This window comes from Danio rerio, chromosome 14 (assembly GCF_052040795.2).
Source record: "Danio rerio strain M-AB ecotype USA chromosome 14, GRCz13ab, whole genome shotgun sequence".
Lineage (NCBI taxonomy): Eukaryota > Metazoa > Chordata > Actinopteri > Cypriniformes > Danionidae > Danio > Danio rerio.
In genome coordinates, this window is record NC_141034.1 from 43,921,919 (window position 1) to 43,948,837 (window position 26,919).

Genomic DNA, 26,919 nt, shown 5'->3' on the forward strand with positions numbered 1-26,919 from the left:
TTACTATCTATCAATGTGTACATCCATTCCAGGTGTCAAACTTGAAATAATTCCCACATTTCCATTGAAGAAAAAAAACTTCAGAATTGCAATCTCGATCGCTACCATTATAATTAACAGCCAAACACTGGGCCTGGCACTGGTGCCAATAATTTGGTGAAAAAGAGGGCATCTCACACTAAAAAAGCATTTCAATTGCCTATCGATTTTTATCCTTCTCATTTTCTTAGTCTTTTCTTTCCCTCTTCCTCTTTCGTTCTCTCTCCTTTTGCTCCGCTTCACTATTTCTCCTCTACTTTCGTCACACTCCAGCGCGTAACCCTTCACACATCTCTGTTCCACTTCCGCCTATTTCTCTCCTCCACTCTCTCTCTCTCTCTCTGATACCAAAATCATCCTGCTTTCCATTTCTGTTGTTGTTCACACCAATAGCTCTCTACTTCCGTGTGAAGGATTTTGAGCTGAAAAGCCGAATGGGGGGCAACAGGAAATTAGGCACAGAGAGAGAGACTGAGAGTGCGGGAGAAAGACAACTGCCTCCAGGCTCCATGCAGGATCAGCGCTATTCAATATATAAAGAGACTGAGTAATGTATAATTAAAAGGCCAAGAATATAAAGGGCATTTTTTATGACAAGTCAAATCTGGTAGCCTGCTTGTGACTGACAGAAGCTATGATTTTGATGAATAATAAAGAGTGAGGCAGAGCTTTATTTTTACTACTGAGCATGATTAGGTGCCGGGTTCTTAAACTTGGAAGGGCTTTTAGACTTGCTTCCGATATTGACCAAATCCCATTAACGCTAGTCTTTGTCTTGACTTTGTCTCAAATATTTAAGCTTCCCTCTAGATGAGTTAGTTCTGCGCAGTGCACAAGGCTTCACTTGGTGTGACTCGCACCTGGATTCAATGAGTAGTTCCAGAATAATATGGCTTATCTTTATTCTATATATGGAATCCAAGAAGATATGCTAGCAGAAAAAAAAATGCTAGCAACATTATTTAGGTGTTGACATTTGATTAGTGTTTATCATATTTATGGCTGTAAGCATATCTAAAGTGCTATTTCATCGTATGATATGAGCCGTGGTTGTTGCGTGTGGCTGCAGTTGTAGCAGCCTCTGCTTTAAGACGCGACAACCCTGGTGAAGAAAAAAATCGGTTATTCACACTCACCAGCCCCAAACAAGTGACACGCAACTCCGAGGCCAACCTGTTAGGTGTGTGCAAAGCACTTGATGTGTAGTTCTAATCCAATTCTGCCTCCAATCTTCAATGCAAAATTCACCCTCACGCTACATTATAACATCACAACTCATGAGACAACTTTTCACCTCAATGAGAAATCTCATCGTGATTTAATCTCGCGAGATCTCGTAGCCTGAGATCTCGTCACATGACTAGGATGTATGTATGTTGTATGTATGTATGTATGAATGGATTTATTTATTTAAAACTTCATTTTCTATCAACCAGTTAATGAAAATTGTCTTCAGTAAGGCTCACATGTACACAAAACATAAAAAACACACAACACAACCATAATACATATCAGACTTGAAACACAAGACCCTGACAGTACAGTTTGTCCATATTTAAAATATTAATCACAGTTGGAATAAAATAAAAGTATGTATTTATTACATAATAAATAATAAATATATTTATTTATTTCAGTAGTTAGATCATCAACTTAAGTGTGTCTCCTTTGAAAGTATTTGATTCATAGCAAAGCAGCATTAAATGTGAGAAAGATGCTGTAAAATAGCCTTTATATATTTTCTTACTTGTACTGGGTTCAGACGGCTTGATTATCAAAATAGTCGTGTCACAGATGTTTTCACACTGAGGTAGCTTTGCATCGCTGTTTTGTTTACACTGCAAGATGGATCGGCGACAGGGGGTTTCACACTGCATGACTTTACAATTTGAAGAATCACCAACTACTTTCAGTCTGCAAACTATGTCTCTCACGACCAAACATATGCAAGAACATTGAAACAACATAAGGTCCTGTAGTAAATCTTTTGTTATTAAATACAAAATGAGAAAGAAACCTTTAGTGGAGTAGAAATTGTACTTATTTTGCTCACCTGGCTTTTGAAAGGAATTAGCAATTTCTCTTTAACTTTTTTTAAATCTTTCAATTCAGTTGTGGTATTGCTCAGATGACACGTCAAAAAAGACACCGGTGCTGCTGCCGCCAAATTTACACTAGTTTTTTCTCCATTTCTTAGATCCAAATACACCACAAATAAGCTATTTTAACTTTTCCCCAAACCTCCCAATGGCCTGCAGATAACCACACTAAGTGGATGCTTCTCTCTCATTGGCTGTAGGTAATTGTTGATGTTATTTCAATCAAAACAAGTCAAGAGGCATGATTTTGAATCGCCCACAGCTCCAGATATTTAGCATGCCAAATATCTCATCTGCGATTCTTTCAGACTGCGTCTTTGACAGTTCATGCTGTGTGATTGTTTCTCACTTGAACGAGCATCGATTTACCTGTGATTTCAGGCATCTGTCTGTGATTTCTCCAAACCTGTTGGCGAGTCAAAATCTGGGCTAAAGCCATGCAGTCTGAACTCGGCATTACTTACTTATTTGCTTTGTTTACTTAGTTGTTTTCATCAGTAATGGATTTGCCCTGTACAGTAGCTCATAGGGGCAACTGCCCAAAATGTTTCTGTGATCATGACAACTGGTGCCTGTTTTGTGACTCTGAACAAGTGTGATGAAATTGAGCTAATAAATCAATATTTTTAGGTTCATTTACTGTATTCAGAGCAGATACAGCCTTCATTCTTTTTCATTTCACCCAACATTTTCAGAATAATACAAAGGTGAGCAAAAGCAAATCATGACAGAATTCATTTTCTTTTTTTTTTTTTGACCAGTCCCTTTTTATTAAATTTTTTATTTATTTATTTATTTATTTATTTATTTATTTATTTATTTATTTATTTATTTATTTATTCATTCATTCATTCATTCATTCATTCATTCATTCATTCATTCATTCATTCATTCATTCATTCATTCATTCATTCATTTATTTATTTATTTATTTATTTATTTATTTATTTATTCATTCATTCATTCATTTAAATTCTTTATTTAGTCTTTTTTTGTACATTATCAATGGTAGCACATCCTTATAGTATAAGTCAGATGTAGTTCTGACAAGCACAGGTCTAACCAGCCCGATGCATTTGCATTCCTTCGCTGATATTATGGCGAGGCCGACAAACCTGCCTTTGACAGCAGATTCACACAGGAATCAATTCAGCATAGGGTGACATAAAAAACCCTCTCGCTCTGTGTTGTGCCTTTCACTACCTGTGTCTTTGGAGGGCGTAATGAAGCACGTTGTGACAGTCTCCTCCTGTGACTGAGCTCAAGGCGGGTAATATACAGGCAGCCTGTGGAAGCACCTCATCAACAGCACCTCACACTGCTCCTTGGGGAAATAAGTCACTCTCAGCTCGTCTCCCTCCAGAGCTGTCACCACCTCACCCTCTTTTATTGTGATTCCCTCTTATACAGAGAAATCAAATCTGGAAATGGGGTGGAGCGGAGCATGGGGGTCGACTCTGGCTTTTTTTTGATCGGCAACTTGCTCATAAAGATGAATAAATGTGAGTGGTAATGGTACATCCTGACTGCATCTTTGGGCTGCCTGCAAGCATCAGATTATGCAGAAATGTGGAGCGCAAGTGTCTGAGGTCGCCCTTCTCAACAAGAAGCTCCTGTAGGATCCATGTTGTTGTTGTTGTTGTTTTGTCTCCTCGTTCTTTCCTCCTCCTCATTGTCTTTTAGCTGAAATGTCATCTCACTCCAGCACCAGAACCAGTTCTATTGTTGCTGTTATTATGGTTAAATGTAATTATAGGTGAACAGCAGAATCTGACATTTATTTGTACAAGATTTGTTGCTAAATTTCTGTTTACAGCGCTAACGCAATTGTCCGGGCAACTTCTTAATTTTATTTATGTTTTCCTTTTTTCTTTTTTTCTTCTGTGCCAATGCTCAATACAACCTTGCTTTTTTTTCTTTATTAAAAAGGATTTGCAGGTATTTTGTATTTTAAGTTAAAAAAAACATTAAAATAAGACAAATATATTAATAAATGAATGATTGAATGAATAAATTATTTATAAATTTAATCATAAATTTGGTCAAATTAAAATTATTTGTTTTTATTTTTTTAGTATAGCAGGGATCACTCAAAATAAAATGTAAAAAAAGTATATTATGTACTCACCCTCTATTTGTTGCAGGCATTTTTCTTTGTTTTGTTTAACACAAATACTGCTATAGATGCCAATGGCTATGAATTTCCAACACACTTTAAAATCTTCTTTTGTTTTCAAACTCATAAAGGTTAAAAACACTTGTGGTTCTATAATTGGAGGGTAAAGATTCATTTTAGATGAGCTATGCCTTTAATCCTTCCTCTTTTGTTTGCTTCTGCGCCAGTGCTCAGACTTAATCAACATTGCTTATATGCTCATTGTTTATGATAGCTGTTTTTATTGTGAACAATTTGTCATTATGTGGTATTCTAAGTAAAAAACAAAACAAAACAAAACAAAAAAAAAAACAATTAAAATAATAAATAAAATGGGTTAAATTAAGTTATGTTTAAAGTTTATTTTATTTTTTTAATTTATTTATTTTATATTTATTTTTTTATTACAGGCATAGTTCAATCTAAATAAAAATTGTATTATTTACTCGCCCTCCATTTGTTGCAATGCTTTTTCTTTATTCTTTTCAACTCAATTTTGAACACCATTAGCCATTAATTTCCATTGTATTTTTAGTGTGGTTCTACTATAGATGTCAAGGGCTATGAATTTGTCTTCTTTTGTTTTTAACCTAATAAAGGTTTGAAACCACTTGGTTCTTTAATTTGTGAGTGAAGATTCATTTTGGTTGAGCTATCCCCTTATCCTTTTAATATATATATATATATATATATATATATATATATATATATATATATATATATATATATATATATATATATATATATATATATATATATATATATATATATATATATATATATATATATATATATATATTATTATTTTTTTTTCCCATATAAAGACTTATTCAACATTGCATCTGTTTTCATTGTGAACAATTTATCAGTATGTGGTATTCTAAGTTAAAAAATAAATAAATATGTAAAATAATGAATCATAAATATAGTCATAATCTAGGTCAAATAATTATTTTTAGAATTAAAGGTATAGTTCACTCAAAATAAAAAAAAATATTATTTACCCTCCATTTGTTGCAATCTGTTTTCTTTATTCTGTTGAACTCAATTTTGAACACCATTAACTATTGACTTTCATTGATTTTCTAGTATGGTCCTGTTATACCTGTCAATGGCTATAAAATCCCAACGCACCTTAAAAGTTCTTCTTTTGTTTTCAAACTCATAAACGTTTGCTGAGTGAAATATAATTTGGATAAGCTATCCCTTCAATCTTTCCTTTTTTTTGTTTTGTTTTGCTTCTGTACTCTAATTTAACCTTGCTTCTGTTTTTTTATTGTGAACGATTTGTCAGTATGTGATATTCCAAGTAAAATAAATAAAAATAAATAAATACGTAAGTACATAAATGATTGAATCATAAATATAGTCATAAAATGGGCCAAATAAAAGTTTAGTTCTGTTATTTATATCTTATACCTTTATTATATCTTTATTTTTAATTACAGGGATAGTTCACTTCAAATACAAATTGTATTATTTAATCGCCCTCCATTTGTTGCATTTCTTTTTCTTAATTCTGTTCAACTCTATTTTGAACATCATTAGCCATTGACTTTTCATTTATTTTCTAGTATTGTCCTACTATAGATGTCAATGGTTATAAATTTCCAACACACTTTAAAAGTTCTTCTTTTGTTTTCAAACTCATAAAGGTTTAAAACCACTTGAGATTCTGTAATTGGTAAGTGAAGATTCATTTTGGATGAGCTATCTTTTTAATCCTTGTGTGGTCAAAGAAGTCTATATACTGTGTTTGTCCTAAGGGTCAGAAATGACCTGCCTTCACAAAACCTTCAAAATAAAGCAGCCAACTTTAATTTCAAACCTCAAATATAATTTTCATGAAGAAACTACATCATCATTCATCACAAACTCTTTGAATGTCTAGGTTTTGCCTCGTCAGTGTGCAGTATTTCATCCATATTTAATCATGTATGCACCCCTTATTTTTTTGCTTAAGTAAAGGTTTATATTTTCTAATGCTAAAGGTACCTGTGTAGGTGTAAAAACTTTTTTATCAAGACAGTGATTTTAAAAGTTAAAGCAGCATATTCTTATTGCTTTTGTGTATAAGTGTGTGTTGGAATGTACATGTGTGTGCCGTTGTGCACTTGTAGCTTTTTTGGGGAGATATTATTTATTTATTTATTTATTTATTTATTTATTTTTATTTTAATTTTTTTTGTATTTAAGGATTAATTGTCTCTTTCCTTCTTTCTTTCTTTCTTTCTTTCTTTCTTTCTTTATTTATTTATTTATTTATTTATTTATTTATTTATTTAAGGATTAATTATCTCTTTATTTATTCATATTATATTATTTATTTTTTGTTTATCTATCACTTTATTTATTTATCTATCTATCTATATAATTATTTATTTATTTTTTATATAAAATGATTATAGCTGGCAATGCAAGCACTATCCTTAATATTTACAGCATTTATGAAAATATAAAATATTATTTTTTATATTTAAAAAAAAAACTATTTATGTTTATACATTTTAGAAAAAGTGATAAAAAAAATCAAGATGTTAAAGGCGCTAAAAAAGCGCTATTGTGTTTTTTTCTGCTGTTAAAAAGATTAGGGGTGATCTTTTTGACCCTTAAATGATACGGAGGAATGATACTTGTATGTTTTCATAACTGAGGATATTTAAATTCATTCCATTGATTTCAATTCAAATTCAATTTCCTTCCATTTCAGATGAGCTCTGTCAAGATGCTGCGTCCTCGGCTAAACGGGATCCTCTTCAAGCTGACTTTTGAGGAGCAGGTAAACAACATCCGGCCAGACATAATGAATGTGACGTTTGCTTGCGAGGAGGTAAAGAAGAGCGAAGGTTTCCACATGCTCTTGGAGATGGTGCTACTGGTCGGGAATTACATGAATTCGGGCTCCAGGAATGCTCAGACATTCGGCTTCAACATCAGCTTCCTCTGCAAGGTAACAAACTAAACAGAATACCTTATATCTTTATTCTGATTCTACATCATATGTGACCCTCAACCTTAAGACCAGTCTCAAGGACAACATTTTGGCCAAGATCACCTGCTTCGAAAGTTATCACTTGATTGAATGGACGTTATCAGTGGTATTCAGCTGTAAGATATAGGCCAATAGGGGGCTTCTGTGCCTACTGGTAGGCTCAGAAGGCTGTTATCATCCATCCACATGGTTAATCAGCTATACAAATAGAGAAGACTACAGATCCAGATCTGTTTTTAAATTACTGTGACAGTTGGGATTAGGGTTTGAGTAGTGATAGACGTTAATAAAATACTATTAATGGGGAATTTAATAAAGAATACAATTCTTGTTTACTTCCGGCCACAGCCATATGAGATCTGTAGCTGATTAACCATGTGGATGGATAATAACCTACCAGGCGCAGAAGGCCCCTGCTGGCCCATATCTGTCAGCTGATAACCGATGTTAACTTCCATTCAATCGATGATAACATTTGAATCGGCTGCAGAGATATTAGAAAATCTACTTGTAGAATCTGATGGTTAAAAAAAAATTACCTTTAAAGTTGTCCAAATTAAATTCTCAGCTATGTACATTACAAATAAAAATGTATTTTTGATATGCTCACAGTAGGAAATGTGTCCAATATATTCTTGCAACATGATCTTCACATAATATTATAATGTTTTCTTTGGCTTAAAAGACAAAGCTATAATTTCGACCTATTCAGTGTATTTTTGGCTATTGGCAAAAAGATATCCAGACAATATAAGAGTGGTTTTGTGGTCCAGGGTCACTCCTGTGTTTAACCTTCACTCTCAAGTTTGTCTTGCATTCTCAATAACATTCTGCAAAACTCGAAGCTCAAGGATTGTTCCTGAGTGAGGATTTCAACCTGCAGTGTATTAGGTGTTAGGTTTCACAGATATTCCACTCACTACTTGACATTTAGAAGATACTTTTATCCAAAGCAACTTGGAGTATTCATGTATTCATATCTAATGTCGTTAGATGTGCAGTTCCCCCCTGGTGTAATGTGAGGTTAAGTGCGTTGTGGGATTATAGAACTACTGACAGTAGTGAGCATGTACATTCTATAATCAGGATAAAAGCATTCAATAATGAGGGTCATGGCGAGTAACCTGTTTCACTTATTTCCCTATATATGCTTCCCCTGGGTTCTTTTTTTAAAGAATATATGGTCTGTCTTTCCACTGTTATGCGGATGACACTCAAATTTACCTGCCCTTAAAACCGTTTAAGTGGGTTGGAGTCTCATGTCTTGTATGTCAGATGTGAAAAGCTGGTTGTCTTTGAACTTTCTAGATTTTAATGAGAGTAAAACTGAAATAATTGTGTTCGGCCCATCAAATTCTTATAGGACACCACCAGTAAATCTTGGTAAATCAAGCTTTTATGTAAAGCCTTTGGGTAGAAAATCTGTGTGTTATCTTTGATTATGGCTTGAGATTTGATTAACAGATTGACCCAGCGGTCAAATGCTGCGTTTTTCAGCTTCGACTTTTAAAAACAGTCAAACCTCTTCTATGTGGAAAAGAATTGGAAAAATAATTCATGCTTTTATTACTTCTAGGGTGGACTACTGTAACTCACTATATTTTGAGTTCAGTCAGACAACACTATCCTGTTTACAGTCAGTTCAAAATGCTGCTGCAAGGCTTTTAACTGGTACCAAAAAACATGACCACATCACAACAGTCTTAGACTCTTTGCACTGGTTGCCTGTGCACTTTTAAAATCCTTCTCTTGGTTTTTCAATCACTAAATGACTTGACTCCTTACCTGTCAGCCCCGTTGACTGAATATTAGCCTGGTCGGTCTCTTCCGTCGTCAAACCAGAGACTATTATGCATCACTAAGTCGAGGCTGAAATGCAGGGGTAGTCCTACATTCGCAGTAGCTAGCCATATGCTCTGCCCCTCTGTATTAAATCCATATCATCTTTGTCTGTTTTTAAGGAGAAGCACTTTAGCAGCATCTAGAACAGCAGCCTGTAAGTACATTTAAGATTTGTTTCAGTTGTTGTGTATGGTTTGAGGACTTGTTTCCAGCTGTTTGTGTAAAGTTGTAGGACATTTAAACTTGCTTTCAGTTGTGTATAATACTAGAAGTTGTTTAGCCACTGTTTCCTTGGTTACTATAAGAGCTTGTGTAGCGAACGCAGACGCGGTTCGCGTCGTCCGCCTCAGTTTCGGCCCTTGTTTTGACTCGGGAGGCGTGTCCAAACGCCAGGTAACCACTATATAGTGAGCACGGTAGCATTAGTCGGCAGGAGAAGCACTTTAGCAGCATCTAGAACAGCAGCCTGTAAGTACATTTAAGATTTGTTTCAGTTGTTGTGTATGGTTTGAGGACTTGTTTCCAGCTGTTTGTGTAAAGTTGTAGGACATTTAAACTTGCTTTCAGTTGTGTATAATACTAGAAGTTGTTTAGCCACTGTTTCCTTGGTTACTATAAGAGCTTGTGTAGCGAACGCAGACGCGGTTCGCGTCGTCCGCCTCAGTTTCGGCCCTTGTTTTGACTCGGGAGGCGTGTCCAAACGCCAGGTAACCACTATATAGTGAGCACGGTAGCATTAGTCGGCAGGAGAAGCACTTTAGCAGCATCTAGAACAGCAGCCTGTAAGTACATTTAAGATTTGTTTCAGTTGTTGTGTATGGTTTGAGGACTTGTTTCCAGCTGTTTGTGTAAAGTTGTAGGACATTTAAACTTGCTTTCAGTTGTGTATAATACTAGAAGTTGTTTAGCCACTGTTTCCTTGGTTACTATAAGAGCTTGTGTAGCGAACGCAGACGCGGTTCGCGTCGTCCGCCTCAGTTTCGGCCCTTGTTTTGACTCGGGAGGCGTGTCCAAACGCCAGGTAACCACTATATAGTGAGCACGGTAGCATTAGTCGGCAGGAGAAGCACTTTAGCAGCATCTAGAACAGCAGCCTGTAAGTACATTTAAGATTTGTTTCAGTTGTTGTGTATGGTTTGAGGACTTGTTTCCAGCTGTTTGTGTAAAGTTGTAGGACATTTAAACTTGCTTTCAGTTGTGTATAATACTAGAAGTTGTTTAGCCACTGTTTCCTTGGTTACTATAAGAGCTTGTGTAGCGAACGCAGACGCGGTTCGCGTCGTCCGCCTCAGTTTCGGCCCTTGTTTTGACTCGGGAGGCGTGTCCAAACGCCAGGTAACCACTATATAGTGAGCACGGTAGCATTAGTCGGCAGGAGAAGCACTTTAGCAGCATCTAGAACAGCAGCCTGTAAGTACATTTAAGATTTGTTTCAGTTGTTGTGTATGGTTTGAGGACTTGTTTCCAGCTGTTTGTGTAAAGTTGTAGGACATTTAAACTTGCTTTCAGTTGTGTATAATACTAGAAGTTGTTTAGCCACTGTTTCCTTGGTTACTATAAGAGCTTGTGTAGCGAACGCAGACGCGGTTCGCGTCGTCCGCCTCAGTTTCGGCCCTTGTTTTGACTCGGGAGGCGTGTCCAAACGCCAGGTAACCACTATATAGTGAGCACGGTAGCATTAGTCGGCAGGAGAAGCACTTTAGCAGCATCTAGAACAGCAGCCTGTAAGTACATTTAAGATTTGTTTCAGTTGTTGTGTATGGTTTGAGGACTTGTTTCCAGCTGTTTGTGTAAAGTTGTAGGACATTTAAACTTGCTTTCAGTTGTGTATAATACTAGAAGTTGTTTAGCCACTGTTTCCTTGGTTACTATAAGAGCTTGTGTAGCGAACGCAGACGCGGTTCGCGTCGTCCGCCTCAGTTTCGGCCCTTGTTTTGACTCGGGAGGCGTGTCCAAACGCCAGGTAACCACTATATAGTGAGCACGGTAGCATTAGTCGGCAGGAGAAGCACTTTAGCAGCATCTAGAACAGCAGCCTGTAAGTACATTTAAGATTTGTTTCAGTTGTTGTGTATGGTTTGAGGACTTGTTTCCAGCTGTTTGTGTAAAGTTGTAGGACATTTAAACTTGCTTTCAGTTGTGTATAATACTAGAAGTTGTTTAGCCACTGTTTCCTTGGTTACTATAAGAGCTTGTGTAGCGAACGCAGACGCGGTTCGCGTCGTCCGCCTCAGTTTCGGCCCTTGTTTTGACTCTCGAGGCGTGTCCAGCTGAATTCAATCAGCTAGTGCTTTGGGGTTATATAAACAACTAGTTCACCGCGGCAGCGGTCGCGGCAGCCTCGTGTGAAGACCGACGAGGGTAAAGACCATCGACTCTACCTGCGCGACTCCACCGAGCAAAGACACCGACAAAGCACTTGAGTACTTTACTGTATTGTTTTACTTCACACTTATTTTTTGTTGTCAGTGCACTTTTATTATGTGTTTTCTAATTCCTGTTGTTACTAACACTCGCAAAACACGGGAGGTGCGCTGCAGGCGTAATCCTCACAACCTTCGTTCAATACATGTATCTACTATTTCACAACTCTCTCTCTCCGTGGGCCTCTGGAATTGTCAATCAGCTGTTAACAAGGCTGATTTTATTACCTCCATAGCTACATATTCTGACTATAATCTCATGGCTCTAACTGAGACCTGGTTGAGGCCGGAGGACACTGCTACACATGCTACTCTTTCTGCTAATTTCTCTTTTTCCCACACTCCTCGTCAGACAGGGAGAGGGGGTGGGACTGGACTACTAATTTCCAAAGAATGGAAATTTACTCTGATACCGTCCCTGCCAACAATCAGCTCCTTTGAATTCCATGCAGTCACCATTATCCACCCCTTCTACATAAATGTGGTTGTCATCTACCGCCCACCAGGTAAATTAGGTCACTTCCTAGATGAACTGGATGTTCTTCTCTCATCTTTTTCTAATTTTGCCACTCCCTTATTGGTGCTAGGTGACTTCAACATTTACGTTGACAAACCGCAAGCTGCAGACTTTCAGACTCTGCTTGCCTCTTTTGACCTAAAAAGAGCACCTACTTCTGCTACCCACAAATCAGGTAATCAGCTAGACCTTATTTACACACGACACTGCTTCACTGATCAAACAATAGTAACTCCACTACAAATATCTGATCATTTCCTTCTGTCTCTCAACATCCACATTACTCCTGAGCCGCCACACACTCCAACACTGGTTACCTTTCGCAGAAACCTACGATCTCTCTCACCCAATAGACTATCCACCATTGTTTCAGACTCTCTTCCTCCATCTCGCAAACTCACTGCACTTGATTCGAACAGTGCCACTAATACACTCTGCTCCACACTAGCATCATGTCTAGACCGATTATGTCCTCTTGCATCCAGGCCAGCCCGTGCCAGTCCTCCTGCACCCTGGCTCTCGGATGCTCTCCGTGAGCATCGCTCAAAACTTCGGGCTGCAGAGAGAATTTGGCGGAAAACTAAAAATCCTGCACATCTCTTAACATACCAAACTCTTCTGTCCTCTTTCTCAGCTGAGGTTACTTCTGCAAAGCAGACGTATTACCGTCTGAAAATCAACAATGCCACTAATCCTCGCCTACTTTTTAAAACATTTTCCTCCCTCCTCTATCCTCCTCCTCCACCCGCATCCTCCACACTTACTACTGATGACTTTGCTACATTCTTCTGCACCAAAACTGCAAAAATCAGTGCTCAATTTGCTGCACCTACAACAAACACGCAAGATACAACACCAACACCACACACACTCACCTCTTTTTCTCAGCTCTCTGAGTCTGAGGTGTCCAAACTTGTGCTATCTAGCCATGCAACCACCTGTCCACTCGATCCCATTCCCTCTCATCTCTTGCAAGCCATCTCTCCTGCAGTCATACCAACACTGACTCACATAATTAACACATCTCTTGACTCTGGTTTATTCCCCACTACATTTAAGCAGGCTAGGGTAACCCCACTGCTAAAGAAACCCAACCTGGACCATACGCTACTTGAAAACTACAGACCAGTATCCCTGCTTCCATTCATGGCCAAGATTCTGGAGAAAGTAGTGTTCAATCAAGTCCTGGACTTTCTTACTCAAAACAATCTCATGGACAACAAGCAATCCGGCTTTAAGAAAGGCCACTCAACTGAGACTGCCCTGCTCTCGGTCGTGGAGGATCTCAGACTGGCTAAAGCAGACTCTAAATCATCAGTCCTCATTTTGCTGGACTTGTCAGCTGCTTTTGACACTGTCAACCACCAGATCCTGCTATCTACGCTTGAGTCACTGGGCGTTGCGGGCACTGTTATACAATGGTTTAGATCTTACCTCTCTGACAGGTCATTCAGGGTGTCTTGGAGGGGAGAGGTGTCCAACCTACAGCATCTAAACACTGGGGTACCTCAAGGCTCTGTTCTTGGGCCACTTCTCTTCTCCATCTACACATCATCTCTAGGACCAGTCATCCAGAGACATGGATTCTCCTACCACTGCTATGCTGATGACACCCAGCTATACCTCTCTTTTCATCCTGATGATCCCTCGGTTCCAGCTCGTATCTCAGCCTGCCTGTTGGATATTTCACACTGGATGAAAGATCATCATCTTCAGCTGAACCTCGCAAAAACGGAAATGCTTGTAGTTTCTGCCAACCCGACTCTACACCATAACTTTTCAATCCAGATGGATGGGGCAACCATTACTGCATCCAAAATGGTGAAAAGCCTTGGAGTAACGATTGATGACCAACTAAACTTCTCTGACCACATTTCTAGAACTGCTCGATCGTGCAGATTTGCACTCTATAACATCAGAAAGATCCGACCCTTCTTATCTGAACATGCAGCTCAACTCCTTGTTCAAGCTCTTGTTCTCTCCAAACTGGATTACTGCAACTCTCTACTAGCTGGGCTTCCAGCTAACTCTATCAAGCCTCTTCAACTGCTCCAGAATGCAGCAGCACGAGTTGTCTTCAATGAACCTAAACGAGCACATGTCACTCCGCTGCTAGTCCGTTTGCACTGGCTGCCAGTTGCTGCTCGCATCAAATTCAAAACTCTGATGTTTGCCTACAAAGTGACTTCTGGCCTAGCACCTTCTTATCTGCACTCACTTCTGCAGATCTATGTGCCCTCCAGAAACTTGCGTTCTGTGAATGAACGTCGCCTCGTGGTTCCATCCCAAAGAGGGAAAAAATCACTTTCGCGAACGCTCACGCTCAATCTGCCCAGTTGGTGGAATGAACTCCCTAACTGCATCAGAACAGCAGAGTCACTCGCTATTTTCAAGAAACGACTAAAAACTCAACTATTTAGTCTCCACTTCACTTCCTAAGCTGCAATTGCCTCTTTGAATATCACACTAATTGTACAAAAAAAAAAAAAAAAAAAAAAACTACTAACACTTCCCTTCTTAGACTTTACAGACCTGAAACTTGCCTTTAGTACTTATTCATTGTTGCTCTTAGTTGTGTAAATTGCTTCCTTGTCCTCATTTGTAAGTCGCTTTGGATAAAAGCGTCTGCTAAATGACTAAATGTAAATGTAAATGTAAATCTAGGTTGAAAACTTGTCTTTTTTGATTTGGCATTTTATCAGTGAGAATTGTTTGTTTTAGCTATAATTGCATATTCTCTTTGTGATTTGTATTTTGCAGCGCATTGGTCAGCCTTTGGTTGTGTTCAACAGTGCTATATAAATAAATAAATAAATTGACATTTACGTAAGGCTGAGTTTGCAATGAAATTAGTATGCCTATAACAGGTGCGCTATTAATCTCTGAGTTCTGTGATTGGAGATGGTTAAAGAAAAAATATAAGCTGACAGTTCTACACCAACTGACAGTTTTCTTCAGAATTGTACATACTGTATTAATTTGAGTTTGTTTTTCCACATGTTATTTATAGAGCTGGCAGGTAAGCCTCCCTACTGAGATCATTTTAACTGTTACCAGAATGCGTATGAAAGCTTTAACTGCTGTTGTTGTGTATGTAAGATGGACATCTGGCTGTGTGTTTTACAAGCTGATTTGGACGGCGAAGCCATTTGGTCCTGCTATGAAAGACAGCCACCCCCCTGCCGCTGTTCCCAGGCAGCCAGAACTACACCGTCACTCTTAGTTACATCTCTTCGCTGGCCTTGTCATCTATTCGGAGGCATCCCAGATGCTGCTGGGACACAGGTGTCCCAACCACAGGGGTTTAAGCTGAAGCCAGTTGTGGCATAGCTAAACGCTTCTTCTTATTTTCCTCGATTTTCAGTCTTTTGCAAACCTGTTTCCGAAAGCTACTTAAGTAGTGTTCAACAGCGAGATTTTTTTTTCCGAAAATAAATAAATAAGTAAATAACTGCAGTAATTTAATGTAACAGTTTAACAATGTATTTTAACAATATGTGAAGTGACAAGATTTCAGCAACAAGCAATTTTTATGTCTGCACTAAATATGACACAGCATGACAGAAACATTTAAAACCAGCCACTGCTCTCCCAATGAAATGGTAATCTAAGTAATGCATATGAAACCTTTTTAACATTATTAATAGGAAGGCCCAGATTTTTAGTCATTCATTGAGTCTATTTATTTACTTGTGTAAATATGTGCAAATTTATGTTTGTTCTGTTTTAAATGAATTTCAGTATTATGAATGACTAATATGAAAATGTTAATATGAGTAATTAGGTTTATTTATCAAATAAGCAAATCTAATTGGATTTGCATGTTAAACATCTAATAAATGTTAAAAAAATGTATTATTTTTAATTTTAAGTTAATAATTTAACTTAAATTTTAATTTTAATTTTAAGTTTTTACCTACGATACTCCTAAAATCATTCCACATAAATCCACAGATTTTTTGTCTGGCCCTATCAATAGGCTACTTGGGGACTGATGTTATTGGTCTAAGTTCTGACTTTCATTTTTTAAACAGTCTGCTAGTTATTTTATTTTTTTTATAATTTGAGGTAAACTTTCTGCTCCTGACTCACATTGGTTGCATGTATGACTGAACAAAGCCCATAATATGTATATGAGGTGATCTTTGTCATAGTAGTGTACTGTTTTTCTGCCGTGTCACAGAAATAGAAAGACTTTCTAAAATCATCATGCATCGCTGCCACAGATGGTTGGATGGCGAAAAACTCCTTTCAACATGAAACAAAATACTCTTTTTTACTCTTTAAAGGTCCAATTTAATTAAAACATTTTTTTAGAAGTTAGTATCAGTATTTTAGTCTTTAAAGAATTCTATAAGATAGTGTGGCACAAAACAATAACAAAATTTGCGCTCAGAAGATATAAAACAGATATAAATATGTAAAGCTTGAGGTTTGTCATTTCCGCCTTAATGGATTAACATTTTTACTTTTTTTTTTATTTCACCACATGTCAGTTTCTCATCAATTCAATTCAATTCTTCGTTATTGCTATAGTGCTTTTACTGTGTAGATTGTGTCAAAGCAGCTTAACATAGAAGTTTGGTTCAGTTCAGTGTGGTTCAATATTAACTGCTGAAAGTACAAACACTGAAGAGCAAATCCATCAATGCGCAGCTCTACAAGTCCTGAACCATGCAAGTCAGTGGCGCCAGCGGCAAGGAACAAACTTCACAAATTGACGAAAGTGAAGGAAAAAAAACTTGAGAAAAACCAGGCTCAGTTGGGCAAGACCATTTCTCCTATGGCCAAACTTCTTGTGGACAGCTGCAATCTAAGCTACATAGGCTGGAGAAAGCTGGACGTCCATCGTGAAGAAGCTGCAGGAGGAGAGGTCACCAGCAGGTGGCGTACATGCTGGCCCTTCAGGATCAATGCGAAGACTTGTCTTACATTGCGACCATATAGGAATCAGTTTCCACTCCTCCATAACCACAGCAGCTGCTTAGGATACGGCCTGGTCTAGGATTATGGGAACCTTGGGATAATAAAAACAGACTAACATAAGCAGCAGATGCCGTTCAAAGTATAATGACTTTTGGGAAGTATTCTTGACCAATCAAATGCTTTCTAGTATCTGGCATGCCTCGCCCCCTTCAAGATGCTTCTTATTTGATGCACTTGAGCTCAATCACTCTCACTGACAAAGCTGTAATGAAGCAAAACGCTATTGGTTGTTGCAACTCTGTTCCACTCTCTCCTCATTTTTTTTTTTCAGTTGAGATTACGTCAAACTTTGAGTAAAAAAAAAAAATTTCAAAGCACTTCACCGGACCTTTAATCAATTTCCGCTTTTACACCACTCTCTAAAACACCTCAGTAGCACCACATGACTACTCTTAAACATTGAAACCTCTCGCTTTTACCGGAAGTATGCTAGCTTGCAAATTGGCGATGGATTAAAAGAACAAGGTGAAGTTTAAGTTTGCTAATACTGAACCTCCTTCACCTCTTTCTGTCATCCTTCTGTTATAGTTGTTTGCCTTCACTACACATTTGCTCCTAAGTAGTTCTAGATTCAGTTTAGTCTTTGGTTGGTATAACAGGTTTAATGTTGTACTAGATGTTTTGTCATTTAGATGTTTAAATGTGGGGGGTGGGTGGTGACATGGATGTTAGGTGGCTGTGTTTTTCTCTCTCTCATTTTTTCTTCTTCTATGTTTGTGTTGGATGGTGTTATGGCCCAGAGGGAGGACACCTCTGATGGGTGACCCTGCCCTGAGCATGGGCATTGGAGTGAGAGAGGATACAGTGGCCATCTGAGCTCTTCGCTTGGCTGTATTTTCTGTGACCTCGGCGTAAAGCCTGTCCTTGGGTCTCACAGTAGCGGACTAACATGTGCTGAGTTCTGTCGTCTGGTGCCGACAGGGTAGACATCGCTACACTAGAACTCTGTGCTGTGTGATATAAAGCAGACAAATAACCATGACCACAATCTGTGCACGTTGGCATTCATTGGAATGTTGAGTACTTATTTTAGGCTACTTCATTCCTTCCTTCCTTCCATCATTCCTTCCTTCCTTACTTCCTTCCTTCATTCCTTCCTTCTTTTTTCCTTTCATATTTCTATTTTCATCCTTCATTCATTATTTCCTTCCTTTCTTCCCTATTTTCTTAATTTCTTACTTCCTTATTTCATTCCTTCCTTATTTCTGTCCTTCCTTTCTTCCTTCCTTATTTTTTTCCTTCTTTCCTTCCTTCCTTCCTTTCTTCCTTTTTCTTCCCTCCTTTCTTTCTTTCTTCCTTCCTTCCTTCTTTTTTGCTTCTTCCCTTTCTTATTTCCTTACTTATTTCCTTCCTTCCTTCTTCATATTCACCCTTTATATCATTACTTTTAGCATTTTAATCAGTTTCTTGCATTCTTCCTTGATTCTTTGCATTTTCATACCTCTTTCTTCATTTATGTTTTATACATTTTCTTCATTTCTTATTTCTCTTTTCCATTCTCATGTCTTTTCTTTCTTTTAGTCTTTCATTTTGTTAGTTTGAATATTCTAATGATAGACTTGTGTTCCTTCCTTCTGTCATTAATCTGTTTTTTCAAATTTTCCCTTCCAATCTTCCTTCATTTCTTCCCCTTAATCCCTTTATTCCTTCTTTTTTAATTATATAATTCCTTTGTTTCTTATTTGCTTTATTTTTCCATGTTTCTTCCCAGATACGTCGTCTTCCATTCTTTTGTTGTTTCTTGCCTTTGCCTTATTTCACATTTTGTTTTGTTTCCAATTTCTTTATTTGAACATTCTACTTTTGCAGTTTTGTCTTCCTTTCTTTCTTCCTTCCTTCCTTCCTGTCTTCCTTCCTTTCTTTCTTTTTAATTGTTTTATTAATTTGTTTCTTATTTCCTTAATTTTTTCAGAATTTTTTGTTGTTTCTTGCCTAATTTCACTGATTTTTTTGTTTCCAATTTCTTTATTTGATCATTCTACTAATTCAGTTTTGTCTTCCTTCCTTCCTTCCTTTCTTATTTCCTACCTTCCTTTCTTATGTTGTACCTTTCTTACTTATTTCCTTCCTACCTTCCTTTTTCATTTTTACCCTTTTTTCAGCGTTTTAATCAGATTCTTCTGATCAGAATCATTCTTCCTTGATTCTTTGCATTTTCAAACCTCTATCTTTCTTTATGTTTAATAATTTTTTTCATTTCTTATTATTCTTTTACGTTCTTCTATCGTTGGCTGGGTCAGTTGGCGTTTCTGTGAGAAATTTCCTCACACTTGTTCATGTGGGTTTCCTCTGGTTGCTCCGGTTTCTCACACAAGTCCAAAGACATGTTGTATAGGTAAATTGGGTTAACTAAATTGGCCGTTGTGTATGAATGAATGTGTATGGTTGTTTACCAGTGTTGGGTTGCAGCTGGAAGGGCATTCAATGCGAAAAACAGTTGCTGCATAAGTTGGCTGTTCATTCTGCTGTGGCGACCCCGGAATAGAAATGGGACTATCTTTTCTTTCTTTTACCCTTTCTTTTGTTAATTTAAGTATTATAATGATAGACTTTTTTCTAGCTTTTTTTTTCAAATGACTTATTTATTTCAGCAGTGTAAAGATTCAACACACCTGCCTTCAAAATGTTTTTTTTTTTTGCCCACCTTTTCTTTCATCTTTTTCCTCTTTCCCACTATTCTTTCTTTTTTGGTCTTTCCTTATTTGAGCTGTCAAATGATTCAGTAATATGGCATTCATAGACTCAGATTTACGGAACATTAGTGAAGTGCCTGCAGTGCGGACAGCTTTTTCGCTTCGCCACTGATTGGGCAGTTATTGATGGACAAAGGGAAATGCCCACATTCTCAATCAGTTCAGTCAAGTAAATGGCCCCCCGCATGGCAGACCTCAGCTTGCTAACGAGCTCATCAGGGAGGGCCGTCCGCGGACTTGACCTGTGATCCGAGACTCACACAGTCACACTTGGTACCAGCTGTACATCTCATTTGCATTTTCTAGAAGGTTTTCACATGTTAACGCGGTTGTTAGCTCAGAACTGCTTTGAAAAATCACTGCTGTGTTTAAACTCTTCTGTTTTACTTAAACATCTGGTGTTGGGAAGGAAACAGCCAACCATAGTCACCACCTCCAGTGAGATTAGCAGTTTGTGGTGGGTTGATGGAGAAGTTAGCTTTCTTATTTACTTATTCGAAGCTCAAATGCTGGCAGTTTTCTGGTAAAGTATGTTTTAATTCAAATACTGAGGCTTAACTACATTTCTCAAACATTTAGTCATTCTTAATCTTAAATATGTGGTAACAAGAGTTTTTTTTCCCGTTATATAGTTGTGTATATAGTTATTTTATATATTAGCCCTCTTGAATTATTAGCTCCTCTGTAGATTTTTCACCAATTTCACAACAAAATAGTTTTATCAATTAATTTATAATAACTAATTTCTTTCATCTTTGCCATGAGGTGGCTAGAGTGAACTTTGGTGCTAATGACAGTGTTCTCTGCCTTTTCAGCTTCAACGGCGAAAGCATCAAAATTTGATCCATTGATCTCGGTTTTAAAGTGGCTGTTGCAGCACATTATCAAATCACTTACATTCCCGCATAAAGACGTTTTCTAACGTGAAAATGTTGTGTGCTTTTTATTAACTTCATTTAACTATGAAAGATTAAGTTGTTGCGTGTGGTGTGGCTTTGTTCCCTTTATCCTTTATATATGATATTCCCGCTTTTTTAAAGAACATAATACATATAACATCAATGCACGTCAGTAACTTGCCATAACTTATTTAACGCATTTCCCTTTACGAAAACACTGTAAATAATTGGAAATCTGGCAACCGCAATAATCAAACCAAAATAACAATACCAGTGACTCGCAACCTCCATTGGGATTAAGCAGTGGGACCCACTGCTTAAGGGGGCTAATAATATTGACCTTAAAATGTTGTTTTTTTTCCAAATAAGTCTTTATTAAGTCCAGAAAAAAAAATTACTAAATACTGTAACAAAAAAAAACAAAAAACAAAAAAAAAAAAAACCTTGTTCTGCTGAACATTATTAGGGAAATATTTGAAAAAAATAAAAATAAATAAATCACAGAAGGACTAATAATTTTGGCTTCAACTGTATAAATGGCCCAAGCCATGTCTTTTTTTTTCATCTATTAATTTTTTATTTTTTTATTTTTGGCCATGGCTGAAGCGCGTTTTCATCTATGAAGATGCAGTAGCTTTGACCATCATCTCTAAGAGACACACAAGGCATCTTGGCTCTTTTTAAGCTTCAGTTAACTTTAATCTTACAGAAGTATGTGTGAGTGTAGAAAGTAACCTTCTGTTGTGGATTCTTGACTCCCTGTCATATACTTTTCAAAAAAGTAACTTCTGTAGCAAGCATTTGACATATTTCAGGAAAGGTAGACTCAGAGGAATGCACACAAAGATTATGGCAACTTCAAATGAAATCAACCATGTGGGAAAAGGCTTACTCCACAGCAAAGCCCCTTTCAAAGCTACAAGCATGAAAAGGTGTTAAATTACAGATAATATTCATTAAATCTGGATTTATTCTCTGCTTTTGGGCTTGTTTAAGCATGGTACTTTGCAGTAGAGATGTCAGAAAAGTTTATAATGATTTTGGCACTTGTTTGGAAGTTGGCGTTTTTTATTTTTGTATTACCATAGTTATTTTTTTATGTTGCCACTTTACTAAACATGTTATAGCTGTTCAGTTGACACTACTGTATTTTAAGCAAAGAAGGTGAAGGTGCTCTGGACCTTTGAGGATGAGGCCTTTGCCTTTCATATAAGCCACTTCTGATACCAAATGATCAGCTAGAAGTCAAGTAATTATTTGTAGTTCCTAAAACTTGGATAGTCGACAAGACATTTGTCAGGTTGTGTACAGTGCTCAGCTTAAATGAGTGCACTACTTTTTGAAAATGAATATTTTTTTTATCTATTTATCAGTGATTATATGTAATATATTTAGGAAATAACAAACATCCATTTTGAACAAAATAGTTTATTAAACAGGTAGATGTTAAATATTAAAAGGTATATGTTTTATTAAAATAATATTGTAGTCAATGAACAACTTTAGAAATCGAAAAATAATACAATTAATATGAAATATTTCAAAACAAATTACAAACTACAAAATTGAAACAGAATTTTATATTTTTGTTTGTTTATCTTGTTTTTGCTTGTTTTTGCTACCAATTTTTGCACCGTTATCATAATTCTTTTGTCAAATTAGCTCCAGATTTTGCTTCAGTACTGACTAATCTAATGTTTATGCACAATTATGTTATTTTAAAGCATCCTTCGTTTAAATGAGAGATTTGTGAGGGGTATACGCACATATACTGAATGCTGTAACTTTCAATGCAAGATATAGAAACTGCTCCTGATTAAAAGAATAAATATTATACCTGCATTCAAATCATTCCCAGCTTGAACCACTTATGGATTTTATTGGTACTTTTTGGATCTTGACTTACAAATTGACAGCATAACTCTTAAAAAACTCATAAAAAAGCTCATAAATGCTGCACGCTCTTAATTCTTTTTTGCACTTCATTCATAATGAATTGATTTCCAGTGTGCGCCACCACATTTGCTTGTTCGATTAAAAAGTTAATGGTATTAGCAGACAAGGCAGGAAGTTTCAAAGGTAGGAGATTTTATTTTGTAAAAACTAAAAATAACTTGATATCGCTGACATGTAGCCGGACAACATCTGATCTGACAGCAAATCTGATTTTCAGATATTCTTTACATGAACTGGGTGTGACAGTAGCATCAACATATTTCATATTCATGTCTTCTTCATTCAATCATTTTCTTTCGACCTAGTTCCATATTTTAATGGGGTCACCACAGCAAAATGAACCAGCAACTATTCTAGCACATGTATTACACACCCTTCCAGTTGGAACCCAGTATTGGGAAAAACCTATTCACTCTTGCATTCACACACACTCATAGACTACGCCAAATTTAGTTAATCCAATTCATCGCTAGCAAATGTCTTTGGACTGTGGGAGAAACTGGAGCACCCAAAGGTAACCAACCCTAACATGGGGAGGACATGCAAACTCCACACAGAAATGCCAACTGGCCCAAACCAAGACTAAAACTATTGCAACCTTTTTGCTGTAAGATGACAGGGCTAACCACAGAGCCACCGTGCCACCATTTATATATTTCATATTAATATTCTACACATAGACATCACTTTTTTGGAAGGTTCACTATACTGTGCAACTGCAGGTTAACTGGGTTTATATAATGCACCCTATTCACAACTTATTAAATTGTATGATTGTGATTGATAATTAAATAATGCAGACACTTTGTAAAGCTGCCTTGAAATGATAAATATTATGAAATGCACTATACAAGTAAATTTTAACTGAATTAATTAAGGGCGACGTGGTGACGCAGTGGGTGGCACGTTCGCCTCACAGCAAGACGGTCGCTGGTTTGAGCCCCGTCTGGGTCAGTTGGCATTTCTGTGTGGAGTTTGCATGTTCTCCCCGTGTTCACGTAGGTTTCCTCCGGGTGCTCCCGTTTCTCTCACAAGTCCAAAGACATGTGGTATAGGTGAATTGGGTATGCTAAAATTGACTGTATGTATGCGTGTGAATGAGTCTGTATGGATGCTTTCTAGTGATGGGTTGCAGCTAGGTATCCATTGCGTAAAACATTAAATTAAATTAAATTTAATTTAATTTAATTAAATTTAATTTAATTTAATTTAATTTAATTTAATTTAATTTAATTTAATTTAATTTAATTTAATTTAATTTAATTTGTTCTTGCGATTTGGAATATCCAGCCTGATCTCACGAGGAAATTTAACTTTTTATGTTTTTTCAGTTTATTTGCCTTCCGTTAAATGGCTAATTCATATGAATTCATATTCATATTTACCTTCATTTATAACATTTTTTTTAAAAGAGGCGTGGCACCAAACCACGCCCCTAAACCCAAACATCATTGTGGGATGTGCAAACCTGACTGAATTGTACGAATGAGATTATAAAAATCTATACAGGTTAGTCACTATTTGACGCGATAGCATTGCAATGTCATAAATTAGCTCACCATATACAGTTGAAGTCAAAATTATTAGCCCCTCTGTGAATTTTTTTCTTATACAAAGATTTCCCTAATGATGTTAAACAGAGCAAGGAAATGTCTCATAATATTTTTTTTTCCTCTGGAGAAAGTCTTATTTGTTTTATTTCAGCTTGAATGAAAGCAGTTTTTAATAAATAAATAATATTAAAAAAACATTTTAAGCTATATTTTACCTTGAAGCTATATTTTTTTTTCTATAGTCTACAAAGCAAACCATGGCTATACAATAACTTGCCCAGTTACCCTAATCTGCCTAGTTTACTTAATTAACCTAGTTAAGTCTTTAGTGTCCTGAAAAATATCTACTAAAATATTATTTACTGTCATCATGGCAAAGATAAAAAAAATCGATTATTATAAATGAGTTATTAAAACTATCATGTTTAGAAATTTGTTGAAAAAAATCTGCTCTCCATTAAACAGAAATTAGGGAAAAAATAAACGGGGGCTAATAATTCAGAGGGGCTAATAGCTCTGACTTCAACTGTACCTATACAGTACTGACTGCCATGTCATACAGTTAGATATAAACTGTAGAGTGGTGACATGCCAGTTAGAGGAAAGATTTCAAGTGTCCTCCTATTTTAGTTTTTTTTTTTTTTTTTTTTGCTCATGGTATCAGTAGTGGGATTGTGATATTTAAGTCAAGTTCTCTAACTGGCAACTTGTAGATATACAGAACTAAAAAGTGAACTATAGCTTGAAAATAAGGATATTCTCCCTCATATAGGTTGTCTCTTCGTCATGTCTCAGCTTGTTAGGGATTCTCCTAGCGCAGCTTGTCTTTCTCATAGATGTGGCATGGATGGTGAGCTCACGGACAAATGAACTCCCTGAGGTTCCTCACTCCCCACCCTAAAACTGCCAGAGGTGTAGCCCGGGGCTCTCTGATTTTCACTTGTCATTCTTACTAAGCAAACTTGCCTCATGGCAGGCTCTGAGCTTTTAGATTAGTCTACTGGCTACCGTTCCAGTCCAGGCTGCCTGCCATTGCTAGGCAAAGTACGCCAGTCGCCAGGAGCGTCTCGCTATCTCTTTCTTCTGCCATGCCCCTCAGCTGCCGTGTGCTGGAGTGTGACTTTTCCATAGTTTCTTTGTCTAAAAAACACACACAAATTACTGCTGCGAAGATCTATGCACAATCAATGCCTGTAAACTGAAGGTCCTTTGGCAAAACGTGTAATTGAGCAATCAGAGATGACAGTCCTTTAGGTGGTCTGAGATTTCCAGGTCCCCCTTGCCTCTCATGTCTGTTATTAGCTAATTGTTCTTGAGGATTTATATCTTTCGGATGTCTCGATGGAGGTTGATTGTTATTCTGCGGAACTCCTCGGCATACTTCAGCGAATATTGAAACGGGCCGATTGGGTACGTTCATGTCTACTAACTAGACAGGCCATCTTTCTCTATTTCTTCAAAGCTTGTATCTTTGTCAAGGATGGAGTTTTTAAAATGACGGAGTATTTCCAGACACACTGACATCGCACCTTAATGGGAAAAAAAAGGAACCAATTTCACACATTAGCATTGACTGTATGCTCATAAAGAGATTCTTCTGAAATTTTGGATGAATACAAATTATAGTATCGGTAGAGAAGAGCCCCTTTTGCATTATCGCAGTGAGGGAACAATTCAATTAGGACTGTAATAGCTTTAGCATGATGAATATTTCAAAAGCTGTGACTCACCATGCTTATCCTGACAACAGTGTGGGCTGTGTTTGTAAATGACATTTTCCAATCGGTCGCATAGGCTCTCTTATTGGCAGCCCGAGTCCGGGCTCGTGACAGGAACGGGTGGCCAAAAGGTACCACAACAAGGCTTGCTGGCAGCATTTAATGATGGGCACCTGATGCTTGTTGTGCCTCATCGCTTCTGCTGTATTCAGAAGCGTCATCTCTGAGCCGAGGCTGAACTTCCCCATGTAGAAGCTACAGAGCCAGACTGACACAATACAATTACTGTCTGGGTTTTCCTGTCTTGATAGTACAACCTGATAGTGGTGCACTGGGATCAGTAAATATTTGGCCATTATGAGATTGTTAGCAGATAACTGCCTGACTGGGTTATGATAGCTTCTACTTCTTTCATGTTCTAAAATGAACCGGAATGGGTATCAAACTGTTTGCTTTTTCCAAAAATTTATTTTGACATTTTGATTATGGGTAAAGTAAATCATTGTAAATGTAAATGAAACAAGTAAATGTTATTGTATAAACAACTGTGGAGAATTTTTGAGACAATTTAAGCTTGAACATCTCTAATGTGTTTGGGTTTAACACCATTTTAGTTTGTTTCTGTGAACTGCTAAATATTTATCTTCCAAATGTAAAACAATTTGTTTATTTATTTTTGCATAATATAACAAAATTAATGTTTATTTATTTATTTATTTATTTATTTATTTATTTATTTATTTATTTATTTATTTATTTATTTATTTATTTATTTGTTTGTTTGTTTTAAATATTGATATTACATGATCCATTGTATTTATTCTGTTAGTTTATTATTATTATTTATTCTGTTATATTTATATTTATATTTATGTTTATATTTATTATTAATAATAATAATAATAATAATAATAATAATAATAATAATAATAATAAATAATGCCCAATAGTAAAATAAATACATGAAGGATCATTAAAAAAAAAAAAAATATATATATATATATATTATATATGTAGTGCATGTCTTTGGACTGTGGGTGAAACCGG

The 26,919-nt window shown here is 36.6% G+C and overlaps 2 protein-coding genes and 1 long non-coding RNA gene across 45 annotated transcripts in view; all 3 read left to right on the forward strand.

The window, feature by feature from the left end:
- diaph2 (diaphanous-related formin 2) overlaps window positions 1-26,919 on the forward strand; it is a 716,224-nt gene that overhangs the window by 418,291 nt on the left and 271,014 nt on the right. For all 43 annotated transcript variants that reach the window (XR_015507851.1, XR_015507852.1, XM_087281958.1 and 40 more), the window contains one exon: window positions 7,004-7,243. Coding sequence is in view for 41 of the 43 variants with exons in the window: in XM_087281958.1 (XP_087138084.1) it covers window positions 7,004-7,243 (240 nt within the window). In the remaining 2 variants the exon portion in view is untranslated. The remainder of the gene's footprint in view (window positions 1-7,003; window positions 7,244-26,919) is intronic.
- Window positions 9,246-14,566, forward strand: LOC147840885 (uncharacterized). Its single transcript, XM_087282027.1, has 2 exons — window positions 9,246-12,056; window positions 12,138-14,566. Exons 1-2 carry the CDS (start codon window positions 11,609-11,611, stop codon window positions 14,504-14,506), a joined length of 2,817 nt encoding a protein of 938 aa, XP_087138153.1. The 5' UTR covers window positions 9,246-11,608; the 3' UTR covers window positions 14,507-14,566.
- LOC147840886 (uncharacterized) lies at window positions 15,672-21,089 on the forward strand. Its single transcript, XR_015507997.1, has 2 exons — window positions 15,672-20,324; window positions 20,379-21,089. It is a non-coding gene; the product is annotated as an uncharacterized LOC147840886 (long non-coding RNA).